The 20,846-nt window shown below is 36.2% G+C and overlaps 1 protein-coding gene across 4 annotated transcripts in view; it reads right to left on the reverse strand.

The window, feature by feature from the left end:
- LOC137253215 (uncharacterized) overlaps nucleotides 1–13,308 on the reverse strand; it is a 91,248-nt gene extending 77,940 nt beyond the window's left edge. For 3 of the 4 annotated variants that reach the window (XM_067789762.1, XM_067789761.1, XM_067789763.1), the window contains exons 1-4: nucleotides 13,158–13,308; nucleotides 13,016–13,099; nucleotides 12,753–12,932; nucleotides 8,781–10,847 (exon numbers count right to left, since the gene is read on the reverse strand). In XM_067789762.1, coding sequence (XP_067645863.1) covers nucleotides 10,807–10,847; nucleotides 12,753–12,932; nucleotides 13,016–13,099; nucleotides 13,158–13,203 — 351 coding nt within the window. In that variant the 5' untranslated portion in view covers nucleotides 13,204–13,308 and the 3' untranslated portion in view covers nucleotides 8,781–10,806. Of the gene's footprint in view, nucleotides 1–380; nucleotides 571–8,780; nucleotides 10,848–12,752; nucleotides 12,933–13,015; nucleotides 13,100–13,157 lie in introns of those variants that run through there. The other variant, XM_067789765.1, reaches the window with a different exon arrangement.
- Nucleotides 13,309–20,846: the final 7,538 nt, after the last annotated feature.

Genomic DNA, 20,846 nt, shown 5'->3' on the forward strand with positions numbered 1-20,846 from the left:
ACCTTTATAAACTATTACCAAAAATCTGGCTCCTGATTTTTGTTTTTCTTGGTTGTCCAGTGTTATGATTGTTTTGCTCTTAAAAGGGAAATATTTGTGGAATAAGTTCCTGACTATTTATATCAAAATGCTATTTTCGGCATTTCCGGGATCAAAGACCAATAATCTTGGGGTTCCTTGGGGTAATGAATTCCAAACTCTTATATTTCAAAGTTAATCTCTATGTCCTGATAATTATATGCCCTACTGGTCGGTTGAAATCTATTAAACTGTTTGCTAAGAAAATATTTAATTTATGATATAAAGTGATCCTATCGAAATGACACGAAATGTATTTTCACACACACATATATATTTAGAGATATGTGGATCAAGCTTACCCAGCACCAGTGTTAATCTTAATGACTTCATTTTTTTTTCTTCTTTTGAATTTACACTGACTTTGCTTTATTTAATTTAAATATTTCAAATTGCGCACTTTTATATTTATTTACTTATTTGTTTAGTATTTTAACAATGTTGGCTAACTAGCATCTTTTCTCCTCAAAATCTGATTTTCTTCTGAGATTTCAAATCAAGCTAGCTGCATAAATTTTAAATTATTTTCTTATTTTATTTCTTTTGCAAAAACCTACATAAGTCAATCTATAGGGTTACTCAATTTGCAGTATACCAACATTTTTTATTTTTTTAATATTTGTTAACCTAGAACTTACATAACTGTAGGGTAGCAATCCTTGAGATAGCTTGATTTGAACTTTGCGTTTTAAATCGATAACTGCGAATATTTTGTAGTATAAATCCTGAAAATCTATTGTGAGTACAGAAAACCGAACAAATCAGCTGACGTTTGTTTACACTTTTACCTTGCTCTTAACTGACAGTCGGTGTATCAGTTAGCAAAGTTAAAACGAGATTTTCGATAATTTACAGATAAGTGACTAACAGCCCTTAGTGGGCAATTTATGTGAGTAGTCGAAGTCATCAGATGAAATTAGAAAAAACAAAAAACCCATTTTAAAGTTATATTGGAACCTTTTTAGTATTCTTCTTCTGTGTCAAGTTTCATTCATGCTATCTTTTGTTTATCGCCAATAACCTTCCAAAGACAAATCCCTTTTCCACAAATGCCTACATAAGACAATATATCTCAGACTCACTACATATGATTCCAAGTAAGGGTTAGTAATAAACCTAACTATTCGGCAACTTTAATAATGTTCTTTAAGGAGACTGAAACTCGACTTAAAATTCATTAGAGCTACATTCGAGATATATTATTGTCATTGCTTCTAAATCGAGAAGCGAACAATATTTTTTCCAAGAATAAAATGTATAACCCTATACTCTTATTCATGTAAAAGAGTTTAGCTCATCTTATACATAAGTCGAACTCAACGGCATTGCTATTATTATGGGATATGATCGTAGCACTCAAGCCAGTGAAAATGGAAAAATATTGATATGAATCACTTGAGTTGAGTCGTACAGACATTGTGAATTTATACAAGAGGCGAATGCAGGACCGGATTAACCCTCAACGGGGCCTTAGGCAACCATCAATTTGGGGGCCCTTTTTTCACGTCCGTTCCCTTCTTTTTTCGATTAAAGAATACAAACTTATATCTTTCATAAACATTTTATTGTCACAATGCAATAATATCAATAAAATTACTATCTACATTTTAAACACGCCGTTTTCTACATTTGTTTTCGGCAAATTCATCAATTATATCATCAACATCGATTTTGTACAATAAATCTGACTCAATGCAAATTATACCTAATATCTCGAGTCGCTTTGTCGCGTTGTAGCTCTTTCAGAAGCTTTGATTCTTTTTAATTGCGAGAAGGATCGTTCGGCAGAACAATTTGTGATCATTAATGTTAAAAAAATCCGAAGAGCTATTTCTGTGCTAGGAAATACATCGGCTAATTGATCTTCCATTAAAATCTTATACAAATGACTATGAGTTTTTTGTGCATAAGTGTATCTGGAGTTCACGTAACTTTGGAATTGTTTCATTTCAATGAAAAATTCTTCCAAATCTCTAGAATAAAAATGAACTAAGTTATTTATAGCTTCGTGGAGGTCTCCATCACTTAGAGAAAAGTTGATGAGAAATGCAAATCTCTCTGAAACTTCCATATACACTTTCGCACGTCGTTTGATTTCACTGTGAAAATTGTCGATGATTCGGAGGAAACCTTTTGTCCTAAAATCATCGTGAGGCGAAAATTCTTTTCTGGACTTCTGGAGCATTTTCGTCATAAGGTTGGTTTTTTTCTACGACGAGTACGTTTTACGATTTCTGTATAACCTACACCAGGTAATAATTGTTTTGTTTTTTCCTCGAAATCATTGAACTTTTCACGGAATGAAACTCAACGCTCTTCTAACAATCCGTACAAAAAACCACACGTTTTCAAATCTGCTTTTTCACTTTGCAATAACTTACTCACTGAACGCATAGCAGTCAAAATAGAGTTCCATAAAATCAACATGACACCAAATTCGAATTTTTGCATTTTATTCGCGATTCACGTCGCCTCATAACGAGTATCAGTATTTTGTGATTCATCATCAGCAATGATTTCTAGAACCTATAATATGATATCAAATGAATCGTAAACTGCATTCGTCGCATTCGAATGTGCTTCCCAGCATATAATTGACAATGTCTTCAAAGTTTTATCATTGTTTACTTTATTTTTTTATACGCCCCAACGATAGGTGAAAGCGGAAAAATTTATATAATGTCTGCATAATGCGGAAAAATCTACTGCATAAGAACAGCACTTCTGAGCATAGCTCGCATTCTCATTCAAACTCAATATTCTTACCTGCACACCTTTATACTTCCCGGATATGTTTAATGCGTTGTCATATTATTTTCCTCTAAAATTTTGAATATCTTAACCACAGTCTTCAGTAAGAAACTTTAAAGTTTGATTCGTAAGACTTTCACCAGTATGACCTTCCAACTGAAGAAAAGTTTATAAACCTTTTTATTATTCAATATACTCTCCTTTCACTTCGGTACACTTCTTTGCACGCTCATACAATTTGTCAAATGAGTCGGAAATGTCCTATTTAGGAACCTTGTTTAGTTTGTCGGTCCGTAAGCATTTTGAGGAAATACGGCACCTGAGAACCCAGCCGTATGAAGCGAAAAAACACAAGCAGGTCCGTAGTGAACTCCATAAACAGGCATCGGACCTTTATGCCGGGAATTGCCCGGTGAATCCAGTACTTAAAGAAAAGAATCCAAAACTCGCGGAAGAGGAACGCATACTCCCCAGGGAAACGCGTGTCACTCTTGCTCAACTTCGTTCTGGATACTGTAACAGGTTAAACTCTTACCTATCCAGAATAAACCCCGACATACAAAATGTATGCCCCGCTTGCAATGTGTCCCCACATGACACCAACCATCTCTTTAATTGTAATGTGGAACCAATTGAGTTTGATTTATTTGAGTAAAATTTATTTTAATTCTGATTATATTTTTCCTTCAATCTCTAGAATTTTATGTTTGTAAAAAAATTTTAGAAATCTTTTTCATTTTTCGGGAGCCCCCGATTTTATAGGCAATTGCCTATTTTGCCTACCTGTTAATCTGGCCCTGGGCGAATGTTTAAAAAAACATTCACAATAGTAAACAGCCTCGCTCACCTATTCAATCGCTGTTCGAATACCTCAATAGCGCTTTTCAAACATTTTTGTAGACGACTGGCATATTGCATTATTTAAATATTTTAAAATGTTTGCTTAACTGGCTGCTCATATTTTATCTATTAACTAGATTTTAGAAATGAATATTAATATGTAGTCAGATTTTCTGTAGACACATTTAAAAGAAAATCTGATTTGAAGCACAAATATGCAATTCATGGCACTTCAATTTAATTACCGCGAGCAAAAAACAATCCTTCCTTCCATTCGCTGGCCATTTGCGATAGCCGTTCTTCCTGTCAGCTATTTATTACAGGTAGGTGCGGCAATGGAGAAATAGAAAGATTTTTCACTTTTATGAACTCACAATGCGTACACTTTGCGTAAACTCTCTGGTGCAGACTCATAGTCAGTTTTAAATTTATTTGCAGCTTTTTTCCATAATTTTCTATGAGCTATCTGTCAAAAAAGCTCCAACTAAATATAAAATCTATTTATTTTCGACTATGACTATGCGCCTCTATTTATAGTGTAAGAACGTTTGAGTGGACCTTTGAAAAACAATAAAATGTTATAATTTATTGAAATTGATAAAATTCTGCAAGTCTACTTCTTTGTTTGAGGTAAAACTAGGTGATAGTTTTTTACCCAACCATAAAAAGTATATATAAGTAATTTGGAAGCAACTCTGCGCTGAACTCTACCGCAGAGCTTCGCATCACACTATAGAGCTATAGGTGAGAACAGCTCTCAGCACCGGAAAGAACACCCTTAATACCATCCGCGATTTCAGGCCACTCTTCTTTCCAGATATAGTTGTGTAAATGGAAAAATCAATACAGACTGTCCGCACCTATTTCACTATCCATACTGTAAAGTGATTTGATTGATTTTTTTCCCAGATTCGTGATGCTCCTCCGACGCCTTAGGTATTTTGCGTGTGAAAGTAGAAGGATCGATGCCAGATCATATACATATACGACTTGCTTTATATACTATCTCGACACTTGCTCCGTTGATAGTATGTTTCAGGTTCCCAGTTCATAGCTCACCTCTAAGTTACTTAAAAATCCATCCAAAGATTCCCATATTTCACATAAATTTTCTAAAAACTTGATACGTGTCTCATCCGTATAGTAATCGGGCCCTTAACTAAGGTAATTTTTAAAAGCGGCCACCGCGGCAAAGCAACATGAAAAATTTAGAAACAAATTGTTTCAATTAGAAAAAAGTTTTTCTAAGCGGCGTCGCCCCTCGGCAAACACTCAGAGTGTATTTCTGCCATGAAAAGCTTCTCAGTGAACACTCTTCCACCTTGCATATGCCGTTCCTAGTCGGCGTAAAATATGTAGGCTCCGTCCCGCCAATTTGTAGGAAAAATTAGACGGAACACGACGAAAATTGTTATAGAAGCTCGGCTTACCACAACAAAAAATTTAATATCCAAAAAGTTAATAAATTCACCAACTCAAATATTTATAGGTTATGGATATGGCAAAAACTAATTGGTTGGCTATGGTATGGTTATTGCTGCACCATTGACCAATTACATTGGTTTCCATTAATTAGATTAGCTGTTTTATATGGATGTTTGCCACGCTAAAGTTCTACTTTTGTGGCCGAAAAATTGCCATACTTTGGTGGTCTAACATGGCAAACTGAAAAAAAATTGGTTTTTTTAAAGTACCCCGTTCTAATAATATACTCGGATCTAAAGACCCGCTTTTTATAAAGTACCTAGATCCGAAAAATTATCCAGTTTTAAAAAAGTACCATAATCGGAAAAAGGAGCCTGTTCTGAAAAGTACCACTCCCGAAAAAGCATTCGGCTTTTATAAACTACCCGGATCCGTAAAAGTTTCTGGTTCTAAGGTTTCAATGCTTCAAATGTACATGGTTTTAAAAAGGCACCCATAATTCGAAAAAGTACCCGGTTTTAAGAAGTACCCAGGTCAGAACAAATATCCACTTCTAAAAATATACCCATGGTCCGAAAAAGTACCCGGTTCTTAAAAACTACCCGGATCCAAAACAGTACCCAATTGTGAAAATACCCGAATCCCAAAAGTTCCCTTGTTTTTTTAAAAGAACCCGGATCCAGGAAAGTAGAAAGTCTCAGGCTTTCAAAATGTACCCTGTTAGTTTCTATAATAAGAAAGAGTACTTCGATCTAAAAAAGACCAAATTGTAAATCGAAACTATTCTCAAATTCGCTCGAATACAAGCAAAAAATTGCATCAAAATCGGTCCAGTTGTTGAGGAGAAATTCAGTTACATACATAAGCACAAAATAAAGATATGTACATAAAGCCGGAGTCATTGGTGCCGTATGTCGTATCGCTGTATCCGTATCCCTAACGTAATCAGCTGTTTATCGTTACGACGGTAAAGCCGGAGTCATTGGTGCCGTATGTCGTATCGCTGTATCCGTATCCCTAACGTAATCAGCTGTTTATCGTTACGACGGTAAACCAAAACCCAATTGGTTGGCTATGATACGGTTACGACCTTAGCGGCACCAATAATTGATTGCATTGATTCTCATAAGGTTGGTCGAATCAGCTGTTAAAGGTTACCGATACGGTTACCGATAAAGCACCAATGTCTCCAGCTTAAACCAAAACCCAATTGGTTGGCTACGATACGGTTACGACCTTAGCGGCACCAATAATCGATTGCATTGATTCGCATAAGATTGGTCTAATCAGCTGTTATAAGGTTACCGATACAGTTACCGATAAAGCACCAATGTCTCCAGCTTAAGACTGAGTCGATTTATTAACCGATATCGCGCCATCGATTTTTCGATAGGATTTGCGCTCAGGAAAAAAGTTCCACTACGCATACCCAAAAAAATAATTTTCGAGCCTGCGAAAAAAAATGGCGAAAGGGTCAATTTTTCGACCAAAACACTCCCCAAAACGCAAAAAATATTATTTTTTTTTTTTTCAAAAAACTGTTATCGCCAACGTTTTTACAACAGTTTTTTGAAAAAAAAAAAATAATATTTTTTGCGTTTTGGGGAGTGTTTTGGTCGAAAAATTGACCCATTCGCCATTTTTTTCGCAGGCTCGAAAATTATTTTTTTGGGTATGCGTAGTGGAACTTTTTTTTCCTGAGCCCAAACCCTATCGACAAATCGATGGCGTGATATCGGTTAACTTTCGTCCATACAAATCGACCCGACCCAATGTACATACTTATATATTGGTAGCAACAACCCACAAATGAAAACTGGCAATATTATCGTCTGCCCAGAAATCATGCTACACTCACAGTAAGAAATTCTAAAAGACTTTTTTTCAAACAAAGCTTGACACGAATTTACCAACCAAGAACTTGTGGAAAAATCTCAAATCAGTAGGGAATGCATGTAAAAGTGATTCGAAATGCGATTTGGACCCTGACTCCATCAATGACTTCTTTTTATAGTCGAGTAGTTATATAAATAATCAAAATTTCAAACTTAATGAAAATGTGATGTACACACCAGATAATAACAAATTTAAATTTTTCGGAGTTACAGAGGGTGATGTCATAAGAAGTCTATTCTCAATAAAGTCCAATGCCGTTGGTGACGACGGTATAAGCCTTAGGTTGGTAAAACTTATTGCAATCAACATTGCTTCAACATTAACACATATTATTAACTTTTCGATAACGACTTCAACTTTTCCCGATGCTTGGAAGATAGCAAAAGGTATTCCTATTGCTAAAAAGCCATCGGCTATTTTGCCAATGGATTTTCGGCCGATAAGCATATTACCCGCTCTTTCTAAAATCTGGGAAAAGTTAGTGGTGGCCCAAATCACCGAACACCTCAATATGAACAACCTTCTCTCAGAATGCCAGTCTGGTTATCGAGCGAGCCATAGTTGTGCGACGACTTTACCCAAGGTAACTGAAGACATCCGACCTGCCTACGATAGGGGTGATTTGACTGTGATGACACTTTTAGATTTTTCGAAAGCCTTTGACACAGTAGATCATTCCATTCTCCTAATGAAATTACGACACTACTTTGGATTCTCTTCTAGTGCTTCGAGATTGCTCGAAAACTATCTTACAAATCGTTGGCAGAAGGTAGTAGTTAAAAGTGGTTGCCCTGAGACGAAGTGCCTGTACTCGGGGGTGCCTCAGGGATCTATACTTGGACCAATTTTGTTCAGTATGTTCATTAACGATATTACTCATTGCTGTAAAAGTGTTTCAATACATCTATATGCTTATGATGCACAAATATATTTATCTCGCCCTATTGGCTTATCTGAAGATTTGGTTTGTAGGATGAACGAGGATCTCGGAAGCATCTCTTCGTGGTCGAGTGATAATAATTTAAATCTAAATGCGTCTAAAACAAAAGCTATTTGCATTTCGCACTCTCCGCAACTAGTAGAGAAATTGCCATGGGTTATACTACAGGATATTACCATTAAGTATGAGTCGGTCGTTAGTAGTTTAGGGTTCAAACTAAATTCCAATTTCATATTAACTACGTTTTATCAAAAATTTATTTTGTGTTAAGGAAATTATGGTACACAGCTGCTTTCATTCCTCCAAATGTCAAATTAATGTTAGTCAGATCACTGATAGTTCCTTTCATTTCGTTTGGAGGGTTAGTGTTTGGTGATATAGACTGCAAGTCTAGAAACAAGCTACAACTTGCATTGAACAATTGTGCAAGATATATCTACTTGAAGCGTAAATTTGACCACATATCTGAGTTTTCGTTTAAAATACTTAATTGCAGTCTTACTACCTTCATAAACTATCGCAATCTAATTTTCCTGAATAAATTAATTTATAAAAAACAACCAGAATACCTATTCCGAAATTTATGTTTTGATAGATTTGACAGAACCTGTAACCTCATCGTCCCACGCCATAAATATCTCTCATCATCAAGGAGGTTCTTTGTCATTACTATCAAAGTATGGAACTCATTACCTAATTTTATTAAAAATGAGCCCAATGCATCGCGCTTTAAATTGGCTTTATCTGAATTTTTTGATATACGAAAAACACTATTCTAGCTATTTTCTCGAATCTACATTGTCTATTTCTGTTATTTCTTTTATATTAATATAAATATTGTTATACTCACATTATTATATTGTACACATATCCAAATATCGATGTACTTTAAGAGAAAATAGTCTCACTTGTAAAAATGTGTTAAATAAATTGAATTGAATTGAATATAAATATTTTGTAGGTGCACCACTGGGTTTTCACTGGAATACCCAAATGATGAGTATTTTTAACGATGTTAAAGTATGTGTATGTTTGAATTCATAATTATCATCTGATAACCCCGTATGAGGTAATCTTGTTGTTGTTATGTTCTTATGTACTCGGAATCAATTTGTGTGAGCGCGTAGTTAAGCATACATCATATTCTTCAATATGTATGTACTACGTAGATATGTACACACAGTGATTGTTCGCCACAAAAATTTTTCCCTGAATTTACTATACGAATTATCTCAAAAGAGATAATGGCCGAGCCACAAAGAAGTTTTTCATATACATAGATGCGATCTACGCAATCTTATGCATGACAGTAAATATAACTTCAGACTTGGCAATTAAACTTTATTTAGCCTCGTCCATTCATATCCAAAATTTCGCGAAGCACTGTTATATATGTATATTCTCACTATGCAAGAAAAATATGTTTTGTCTCCTAATCATTCGTTAAATTTCAGTTTTTAACTATGAAAAAAGTTAGAAAAGTGCCAACAAGTGGGAAAAATAATTTCACTTGCAAAGTATGAAAGCATCTTTAGCCGAAGAAAATGTCGAATTCTTCTTCTTATTATGCTTTGCGTGCAACAAAAGTTGGAAGTTTGCTACTTAATCATGTCAGATGGTGCCAGTGTTGCTCGATCTGCCGTTCTATGTGAAGAACTGCTGATGTGGCGGGCTTTAAGTCTTAAGACTCACGATGTCATCTTTGCTCACGATGGGCATACAACTGGACACTGCCTTCTGGCGTCACATGCTTATTATAAGTTAGTAACAGCAGATGCAGGAAGTGCGGGGTGCAAGGATAAATGGTTGAGCACCATCTGTGTTCGTGTCCTGAGCTCTCGAGGTCAAGGCCCCAGCTAATAGGGGCGGCAAAGCACCATCATCATCGACAATACTCCCAAAACTTTCGGGCAGTATTTTTATCTCTACAAGATTAAAGTGAAAGCAATGCTATAATCTACCATGGACTGGCCGCCCAATAAAGACCTCACATAGACTGAATGTGTCCATAGTGTTACCAGAATTCGATTGACAAACAATCGGGAAATCCCCAATAAGACACCAAGGTATAGGTTATAAAATAACTTGTTCCTCTTAGCAAATACTAGGACCTCGCTTAATAGCTGCTCAGCCCGCATTTCCTACATCGGCTGTTATTGAGAAGACCTAATTTATTTGCATGTGATGCCAGAAGGCAGTGTCTAGTTAGTATACCCATCATGTCCCTTAAGCAACTTGTAACTCTAATACCATAGGATTTGCTCTTAATCTTACTGCGCAGTAGTTTGGAAAGCGCTCCCAGTGTATTCGTAGTATGAAAAGTTTCCAAACCAAAACTCATTCCACAGAAAACATTTAGAGCAGTATGCCCATCAAGAAGCAGCACATTACAATTTTTTTATTTTACCATATGGAGATATAAAAAAAAATAGTATAATGTAAAGATTATTCTAAATATTAGCCGTTTACGTTTGCGCGTGAAAAAAACGCCTATCCTCGCTTAGATAATGCTTAGGAGACCCATCTAGCAACAGTGGTTAAATAACTAGCTACAGCCACAGGGTGTACCGAAAAGCGGAGACACAACCCTCTGATGGGCATAGGGTATAACATATAGCTAAATCAGTTGCGATGAATTGTGGACACACATAGAATACATAGAATTAGTATAGAGGCAGAGAGTGTAGATATTTAGAGAGTCTTTTATGCGCAGCAATTTCAGAGGTGTATTTAAAGTTTGACGCTTAGCAAGTCATATAAAGTTTAAGCGTATAGACGTTTACGTGTAAAAAAAAAACGGCTGTTATATATGTAGGTTACTTAATCCTAATAGCTAAAACTACAATAATATGTTTTGTAATCTCGCTTTTAGATCATTATAACGGATTGCAGGTACCTATGCGCACAAAAGTAACATCTGAAAAAGAAATAATGAAACATATTAATTTTAATAATTTTTGGGCCAATTGTTGAAATTGTAATATTTTGATTTTCAGAGCTTTAAGGCCGTTAATGAAAGATAAAAACTAAGTTTTTTTTTCTCCTACCCGTTTCGATGTTTTCTACATCTTCTTCAGGGAGCCTGGTTTATTTAACATAAAACAAAAATGACAATTATTAATATTTTCACAACAAACAACATTCATCAATATTTCACTTACATTAATTTGTATAATTACACACATTAAAATAAGATTTTATTGTGACTAAAATAATAATAATAATAAACAACACAACATTCTGCATTTTGTGTTGTTTATTATTGTTATTATTTTAGTCATTCTGCATTTTGTGTTGTTTATTATTTTTATTATTTTAGTCACAATTAAATCATATTTTAATGTGTGTAATTATACAAATTAATGTAAGTGAAATATTGATGAATGTTGTTTGTTGTGAAAATATTAATAATTGCCATTTTTGTTTTATGTTTTATGTTAAATAAACCAGGCTCCCTGAAGAAGATATAGAAAACATCGAAACGCGTAGGAGAAAAAGAAAAAACTTAGTTTTTGTCTTTCATTAACGGCCTTAAAGCTCTGAAAATTAAAATATTGAAACATATTAACATCTTTTTTTTATTTTTCGATTGGAGCAATTCCATGTCAAGTGACGCCCGTTCAACCTTATTATAAATAAGTATAATAATTAGAGCTCTTGATAATCCTCTATTCGAATATTCGATTAGTTGACTAGCAAAAGTTGTTTAGTAAAATAATCGACTATCGCTAATCGAATAATTGTTTGCATTTGACTTGAGACATATTCGACTATTCGAATAGTTTTTTTTTTTAATTTTTCAATAATAAAATATTTTTAAAATTTTTCAATAAGTTCTAAGATTCGTAAAGACGTTGTGGATTTATTTTCAGCCATATGCATCTCACATATTTTGCACTTTGTTTCTTTTGCATCCTCGGAACCAGGAATGAAATTCCATACCCAGCTACATTTTCGGAAACTCATTTTGTTGAAATCAATAACCAACTAGGCGATTTTGAATCAATGAAAAATTTGCCATTCGACTAATCGATTAGTCGAATTATCGTCTGGTTACAAGAGCCCTAATCATAATCCTAGGCTGCTCGATTAATTGAGTCGTTTAGTTCTATTGGGTCTATTTTGTAAAATGAAGTTAGCAGATTTACCACTTGGTTTTTCTAAAACGCCTTAAAGGTGAAATACATAGGTCACTTGACAAGCAAATAGCAGGGCCGGTCTAACCATTTCGAAGTCTTTAAGCAACACAATCTCGTGGACTATACGATGTGAATGTGATAAAGCTATAGTTGGGTTTTATTTCTTAAAAGTAACAAAATAGCCCAGTGTGATTGTATCTTTTCCATTATCGAGGATTTTTCTTTCCAAAAAAGACATGATTTCATAATTGTCCTAAAATTGCTCCGTAGCGTAATTATTTCTTCGAGGAATGATAAAATTCAGATTTTTTTTTTTCAAAAATTCGCTACCTCGGAGTTGGGTTGAAAAACGTTAAATCTTAGCATACATTCAATAAATTTCCAACTAGGATAGATATTTCTTCATTTTATGCCTATAGTTTTTTGGCCTTCTATTGATAACTATGTATTTGAATTCACGTGCTCCAGGGCACTAGCAAACCTCGGAATTCTGAAATAGGCAGAGTTCTGAAAACAATTTTGAAATAGCAGCGAAACAAGCTGATATTAAGAGAAAGATCTAATTCCAATAGTAGCTTTCCTCTACTTTATACCCCTATCTTACTTGCGGCCCTTATACAGTGTGTAGACACTTCATTCGGTTAATCCGGTCCCGTGAACAGCTCATATTATACAACACTAACCTTGACCGCAACGCGCCGCACAATCCAAGCGAGCGTGATTGTGATAATTTTGACTGTCACTGCCACAAACAGGATTGTATTCCATGGTAGAAGGACAGGCACGTAAGCAGGCTAAGTACTGTGGTGACGGCACGCTTGCGGAAGAGGCAGGCGAAGCGCTTGTAGACGATGATATTAAATCTGAAAAAAAAAAAAAAAAAAAAAAAACATGAGCATGTATGTACGTATGTATGTTTGTGCAAAAATATTTAAGTACTTAATACCTGGCCGATTAGGTAAAAATGGATTTGTGAAAACTGGACCTCCCCATTGCTGCGGTCGCGCAATTGTCATTACACTCAAGTAAGCTGTGGTAAAAAAATCTAATTAGCTTTTTGGCATGTATAAAAAAGGGTATTCACATACCATATGTACACACAAAAACTAGTATTGGGCTTGTGCTTATCATCATTTTACTTTAATTTGTTTACACTTAAATTTCTAATTGACAACACAAGTTTATATCAAGAACGCGATCTGTGACTGACCACAACTTATGTTATACCGACGGTTTTATACAAAAAATACTAGAAGTTAAGTTCGTCTAGCAGGTCAGGCTAGTAGGTTTGTATGTTTGTACATCTGCGAGTGAAATTTTAGCAACAGAAACTATTTCAAAATTGCATCAGTTACTTTTTTTAATGGACTATATAACAAACTAGCAGCCCCGGCAGACGTTGATCTGCTCTAAGTTTGGTATATCTACATAAGTTTTAAGAAGCTATTATCCGTCTTACTCTGAACCCCCCCCCCCCCTCCCAAAACTTTTTCTTAGTATGTCTATTCACTCCTCGGTCTGCATTCTCTCTCTTTCTCTGCGTCTGTTTTTCCCTCTCCGTCTTTTCCCTCACTTCTTTATCGCTTCATCTATATCTATCTCTCTATCTTCGACTCACTTTATCTCCTTATCAGTATCTTTTTCCTTCCCTCTTTTCTATTCTCTCTAGTTCTTCTTATTCTTCTCCATCCCTTATTGTAAGTCCCAGAGGGTGGTATGTATTTTGTTCCAGTCCCAGTCCCAGTCACAGTCGGTCCCTGGTCCACTTCCCGAAAAAAATGATCGGAAATACTTATCTAGACAAAGGGCTACCTGAATATCAAATTTAATTCAAATCGAACCATAAATCGAATTTGTTTGGATAGATCGGTCCTTGGTTCGCTTCCCGGAAAGAACCATAGTAAAAACGTATTTAGGCAAAGGGCTACACTTTAAGCGACACCAAAAGAGACTTACCGATAATAGCAACACGGAGTTTATGCGTTTGAACTCGGAAACTTCATTTCGGATGTATGTACATATGTATGTAGGTATTATCAATCCATGTCTTTATTTCGGCTTCGCATGCATATTTGTCCATTTTGCCTGGTTGATGCAACTAAACCGAATATCACAATAAAAATTACTGTACTTTAAAGCTCTCACAACAGCTATAATTTCATATCTATAGTGTATAAACACATTATTAGCGTACCCGAGTGCACACTTTGGCCTATATCTCGACATCCTAGTCACCGAGGGGTATGAAATACCCCATATTGAAGTACTGATCAGCGGCTTTCAGTTGATTCCCATATTGTACACACACACCCTAGGGTTACCCGGGTCCACGTTTCGGTCTATATCTCAAGACCCTAGCCACCTAGCGAGATGAAAGTATGCCTAGGGACATCCGTGGGGGAAACTACAAAAGCATACGCAGTTTTTCATTATCACGTTGTGTAGTTTAGGCGCCATTACGTAACAATATACAGACATTCGCATTTATATACATATATAGATACTGCGTAAGCCACTTTCGAAAATGTTTTCCAAAATTAGGAAATTTTTATTAATTTTTTTAAATTAATTAGAAAATTTTTATTTTCTTTTTAATTTCAGTCCAAAGTACAAAGTGTAAAAAATGGTATTTTCAAAACAACAATCGAAAAAATTTGTCATACTAAAACGAGTTGGACTACAAAACTGTTAGGATCCTTTAAAAGTTTACAGAAAATCTAAATAAAACACACTCTGGATGTGCTCAATCAGTGAGGTTCTCACATATCGGTCAGTTCAACCTAAAGAAACCTTGAACATTTTCTTAAAGATTTTTTTTTTTAAATTGTTTCTAAAACATTTTCGAAATTGGCATGCAATTCACTAAAGTTAACATTTTTGCTATTTCTTTACTCACGAGTTTACATATTTACATCTATATATACTTATGTGTATCTATGCACATACGTACATACATATCGTGTGTCGGACGCTTTGTTCTACATTCTTGACTAGCCGAGCTTTCTCTCTTGGATGATAATCGATGAATTTTCTCTGACAAGCCAAGCTCTGTGATCATAAAATCTTGATGAGATTGTTCTTTGAAAAAATATTAAAAACGAGAGTTCTCTGTATTTACCAGCTACACTAGTCTACCAAAGATTACATACGTACTTTGGCCAGAGCTGATCATCTACAAAGAAAGTAAACAGCACTTTCTAACTCATTTTCGTTGCTACATTTGCTAGAGATGTAATTTTTGGAACTCCAATCAGCTCGAGAGAACTTCCCCCGTTAATAACAATAAATGGACCAAAGGTAACACAACGAAGATTAACTAATTAATATTTATGCAGCTGCGTACCTGACATTTGGGCTACGGTGTCCATTTACTTACTTAATTGGCGCTTAACCACTTAAACGGTTATGACCGCCCAACAATGCTCGTCAGTCGCTTCTTCGTTCTGCCAACTGGCGCCATTCGGTCACACCAAGTAAATTTAAATCGTTTTCACCTGGCCCTTCCAGCGGGGTGGACCGCCTTCTTCCTCTGCATCCATAGGCGTGTTCCGACAAAAATATTTTCTTATCCGGAGCGTCATCCTTCATTGGTATACCATGGCCTAGCCGCTGCGTTTTAATTCGCTGGACTATGTTGACTTCTAAGTAAGGCTCGTACAGCTCATCATTAAATCATCTTTGCTTTGTCGTCATTCACCATCAAACCCATCTTTTCCGCTTCTTTTTCCAGTTTGGAGTAAGCAAAGCTTACGGCGCGGGTGTTCAGGCCGATGATATCAACGTCATCAGCATACGCCAGTAATTGCACGCTTTTCTAGAATATTGTTCCAGAGCGGTTAAGAAATGGCATGACTGGGGGTCACCCTGTCTGAAACCTCGTTTAATTTCGAACGGCTCGGAGAGGTACTTCCCAACGCTTCCCACGGCAGCCAGTTCGACCCGGGATTTTTTTTTCACAATCAACGACTGTCATTTCATTGTAAACCCACTTAATTTGTTGCGTCCCTCTCACAAATTGTTATCCTCGGAGCAGCTCCTTGCAGCTGGACTGCTCCATACCCTCCTGCTCCGGGAAGGTATTGAAACTTACCCCGGTCCCAGGTTGTGTTTGTGCTGCAGTGTCTCACGTGTAAAAGATGGTTACACCAGTCGAGCTGTTCTGGGTTAGAAATTTCTACAAGAACGTCTTTCCTAATTCTGACTGAGCTGATGGTGTGACTCGTCGTCATTTTGCACAGCCGTATAAGTTTTGCGGGAAACTAAATTCAGACATATCGGCATATAGGCAACTCCTGTCGAAATCGGCTTTAAATCAACGAAGAGGTGATGTGTGTCAATTATTTTTTCTCGGGTTTTTTCCCCAGATTTAGTCGATGGCAGGTTTACCAAGCCTGAAGCCGCACTGATAAGGTCCAATCAAGCGATTCACGGTGCAGTTGGCGCAGTTTGCAGGATCCCCGTTTTTGTCGCCTTGGCAAAGAACAGTTAGATTCCAATCATCGGGCATGCACTCATCCGACCATATTTTGTAAAGAAGCTGATGCATGCGCCTTACCAACTCCTTGCCACCGTATTTGAATAGCTCCGCAGGTAATCCATCAGCGCCCGCGGCCTTGTTGTTTCTCAATCTGGTTATTGCTATTCTGACTTCGTCATAATCGGGTGGGGGATCATTATTTCCATTATCATCGATCGCGGGATCGGGTTCATCATCCCTGTGCGATACATCGCTCTGTCCATTTAGGAGCGCAGAGAAGTCTCTGGACATCGGTTACAACGTCGCTGTTTTCGTTTGCCCTGGAGTTTAAACCTTCCGTCTGTCACCGAATTATTAGGTTAAATTTGCGGGCGTATTTACTCGGCGACAGTAAGAAGTGCTTTAGAGATATGCTCTCTCACTGCTCCTGCATGCCATTGTTGTTGTTGTTGTAGCAGTGCTTCCGTCGGGCTGACTTTTGCTCTCAGCGATCAGGTGTGAGAGTCGAGTTGCGAAATCATTGGCAGTCTGTTTTGATTTCAGCCTTTCGATGTCTAGCGTATTTTGGCTGCGATGAGATAATGGTCCGCGTCTATCTTAGGTCCTCGGATCGTGCGCACATCTAAAATACTGGAGCATGCCGTCCGTGTATCACAACGTGGTCGATTTGATTGCGTGTATTTCGATCAGGGGACGGTCATGTAGCTTGCTGTTTATTTTTATGCATGGACTTGGTGTCCATTTAGTGCAGGGGCGTAGCGACGGGGAGAGGGTTGGGGGTTTAAACTTCCTCCTTGCCTCAGGATCATTTGATTTTTTAGGTCGTTACAACTCAAATATTTGATGTTTTTATGTCAATGTTAATAAATTTCTTTATAATTCTGCTACGTATTTACTTTGTTGGTGATATTATATTTTTAATATGCAAGCATATGTACATATGTACGAAGTGAACACTTACATATTTTTTAACCATATTCTGTTTCATAATAATTCTTCAATTTATTAAATATACAAATGTACATGTTAACTTTTACTATAATTTCATAAAGCAGTTTCGTTGTAAATTTGCCTAACGACCATCTACATACATATCAGAGAACAGCAAAAATCGAACACAACGACGTTCGATTACATTCGGCAACATGATCGTGTTCAATGATCAAATTTGCTTAAATGAACATAATCGACATTGATTTAAAATCAACCAACTTATTGCATGCGTGAATCATAGTGTACAAGTACAAGTGTGTTGACTTATCTGTCAAGCATTCTGACAGGCACTCGCTGGATTCGGAATGACAGCGAATTCAAAATGGATACCATTACCGAATGCGCCGAATGATTGAAAAATTGAAAAAGTCGAGACGATTGGTAGTCAAAAATGTTGTCGTTGAGACCAAAAATGCGACTCTAGACCTGAGATTTCCATCAGGTGAGCGAGGCTGTTTGTAGTTTTGACGTTTATCGCTTAGTGAACACACTTGTATAGGTACACTATGGCGTGAATATAATCAATTCAGTGGTTTGCTTCAACAGCGATTACATTCATCGGAATGAAAAGGCAAATATGAAAGCTCCATGCGTCTCAATATTTGCATGATTCTTCCGCCCTTACGTCACGGCGACAAGCTACATATAAACATTGCTTACGATTGATTGTTTGCCGAACTAAATGATACCAATTCTCGTGCTTTGATTTAATTCTCCGCTTGCCTTCATTTTATCACTACAATCGTACGCAAAACCTGTTCGGTCATTCGATCGCAATCATGCTAACGGAGTCTAGTAAATACAGATGCTGAGTTTATTCAATTATGAGTTTATTCGCATGATTGAATGTGAATTGTAATTTTAGTGTTTGATTAAATCAGGAAAATTGTGATTTTGGCAGTTCTCTGATACATACGAGCGAGTGTTTTCGCTTTAATTTTGTGACAGTAGCATTTGAATTCAGCAGCATGCAAATATGTACATATGTCCGTATTGCCGGTTTCAATATAATTTGGCCAACGATTCTTTCGATTTATGCTCTATGATTTTCAGAAATTTATTAAATAAGTTAATCTAAATAGATTTGAAGTAATTTTGTGAAATAAGAGACGATCAGAATAAATTTTGATCCTTCATTATCTAATAAAAAAACTACAAGTTTAATTTAAGCTTAAAGTTCAATTTGACTTAAAATGAGTTTATTAAAATGATTACAATCGCCACCGGAAAAAAGTGCGCGGCAGGACTCAAGTGAGTAGGCACATCGTTTTCCATTCATTATTTAGAGTGCTATAATTATTAGGATTGATGTAATTACGTTTTATTTATTTTAACGTGTTTATGAATCGCACTGCCTTTTATTTTTTTTTTTTTTAATTCCAACCTAACCTATTTCATTAGCTATCATCCAGTGGCAAAATCCTGAGCCAGATAAATAATTTTGCATGTAAATGCAACAACAACGATTTGAGCCAGATAAATCCAAATAGAAGTCTGATTCAATTTGTGAGCCAGATAATTTGTTAATTACTTCTTTTTAGGTAGGCAACGCGGCCTTTAATATACCTACTTTTTCAAAAATAGATGTCGCTGCTTAGCCTTTCGCCGTATGAGTTAAATGAAAAACAGCAGCGACATCTGCCTATCACATTTCACGTGTGCGAAAATTTCACGACATCTGCTTCTCAAGTCTCTCAATGATCCAGAGCATTCCCGTGAGCGTGAGCCGGAGCTGTAAAACTCACTGAAAGACAGCAATTGTTATAGATACGGATTTGGATGCAGCTTCGAAATGCGAATCCGATCCTTTTTTCAAATGTTTCCAAATTACCTTCTCCCGGCGACCCTGATGATGTTATTAACTTATTGAAAAATTTAAATGATTCCAATAGATTGGAATTATTCAATCGAATTAGTACACCTACACCAAGCTTTCCTTTTCCTATGAGTGGAAAAAGGAAATTTAAGTTTCAATATTCGTGGTTGAGCAGATGAAATTGGCTTGCATACTAAACTGTCCAAAATGGTGCTTTTTGTAAGTATTGCGCGTTTTTTAGCGTAAAAACTACCGGTTCTGGCTCCCAAACTCTCGGTAAGTTGCCACTTTTAATTATTCGTGGACTGTAACATTTTATTTGCAAAGTTATGCAAAACAACAGAGATACGTTATTTAGAATCATTTTAGATTTGAAGCCTTATTTCAAATAAATAAAATATTAACTTTTGATTTCTTTCATCGAACAAATCAAGAATATATTTCATTTGTCCTTTCAGATTTTTTAAAAATCTGAATTTGTGCATGCCATTGCAAACATAGGCCGTTTTTTACCAACCAACCGACTGGGCTTTATTTAACTGTATTTAAATTTATTTCTCCTGAAAAGTAATAAACTCGAACGCACAAAACGAAAAAGATTTTTAAATATTTCACAAAGAACTTCTGATGTCTTTTGGCGCATTGCTTTCAAATAATGTCAACGACTTACTTAATTGGCGCTTAACCGTCTAAACGGTTATGGCCGTCCAACAAGGCGCGCCAGTCGCTCCTTCGCTCCGCCAACCGGCGCCAATTGGTCACACCAAGGGAGTTTAAATCGTTTTCCACCTGGTCCTTCCAACGGAGTGGGGGCCGCCCTCTACCTCTACTTCCATAGGCGGGTTCCGATAGAAACACCTTCTTGGCCGGAGCTTCATCTTTCATTCGCGCAACATGGCCTAGCCAGCGCAGCCGCTGCGTTTTAATTCGCTGGACTATGTCGATGTCTGCGTATAGCTCATACAGCTCATCATTAAATCTTCTCCCAACGCCGCTGATGTCAACGACGTTCAAGCAAAAAATTTAATTTCTCGATATGCAAAGGTTTTGCATTGTCGTGGTAATGAAAATATTGGCATGTCTGAAATAAAACTTTGGCAACTCCTTCTGAAATCTCTTTATGCCCAAAAATCAGAAAAAAACTGGAATGCTCACGATTTGTTGGAGGTAAGTTGGTACATTAACAACACAGTCCGGGGCTACATGGAAAAAACACTAATGCGTTTTTACATTTAATATAATGTAACATTCAGTTTATTTTTTCATGTAAACTTCAAATTATTTTGAATGTAAAATTTACATTGAAAAAAATGCAATAATTTACATTATTTTTCCTGTAAATCTAGAATCTTTTACCATTTAAATAATGTTAAATTTACAGCATTTTTTTGAAGTACACACTTCCTATTTTGAAATATAATGCAAATTTTACATTATTTTCCATGTGCAAAACACATTATAATGTAATATCTACATTTTTTTTCATGTCAA

Source organism: Eurosta solidaginis, chromosome 5 (genome assembly GCF_040869045.1).
Source record: "Eurosta solidaginis isolate ZX-2024a chromosome 5, ASM4086904v1, whole genome shotgun sequence".
NCBI classification, from domain to species: Eukaryota; Metazoa; Arthropoda; class Insecta; order Diptera; family Tephritidae; genus Eurosta; species Eurosta solidaginis.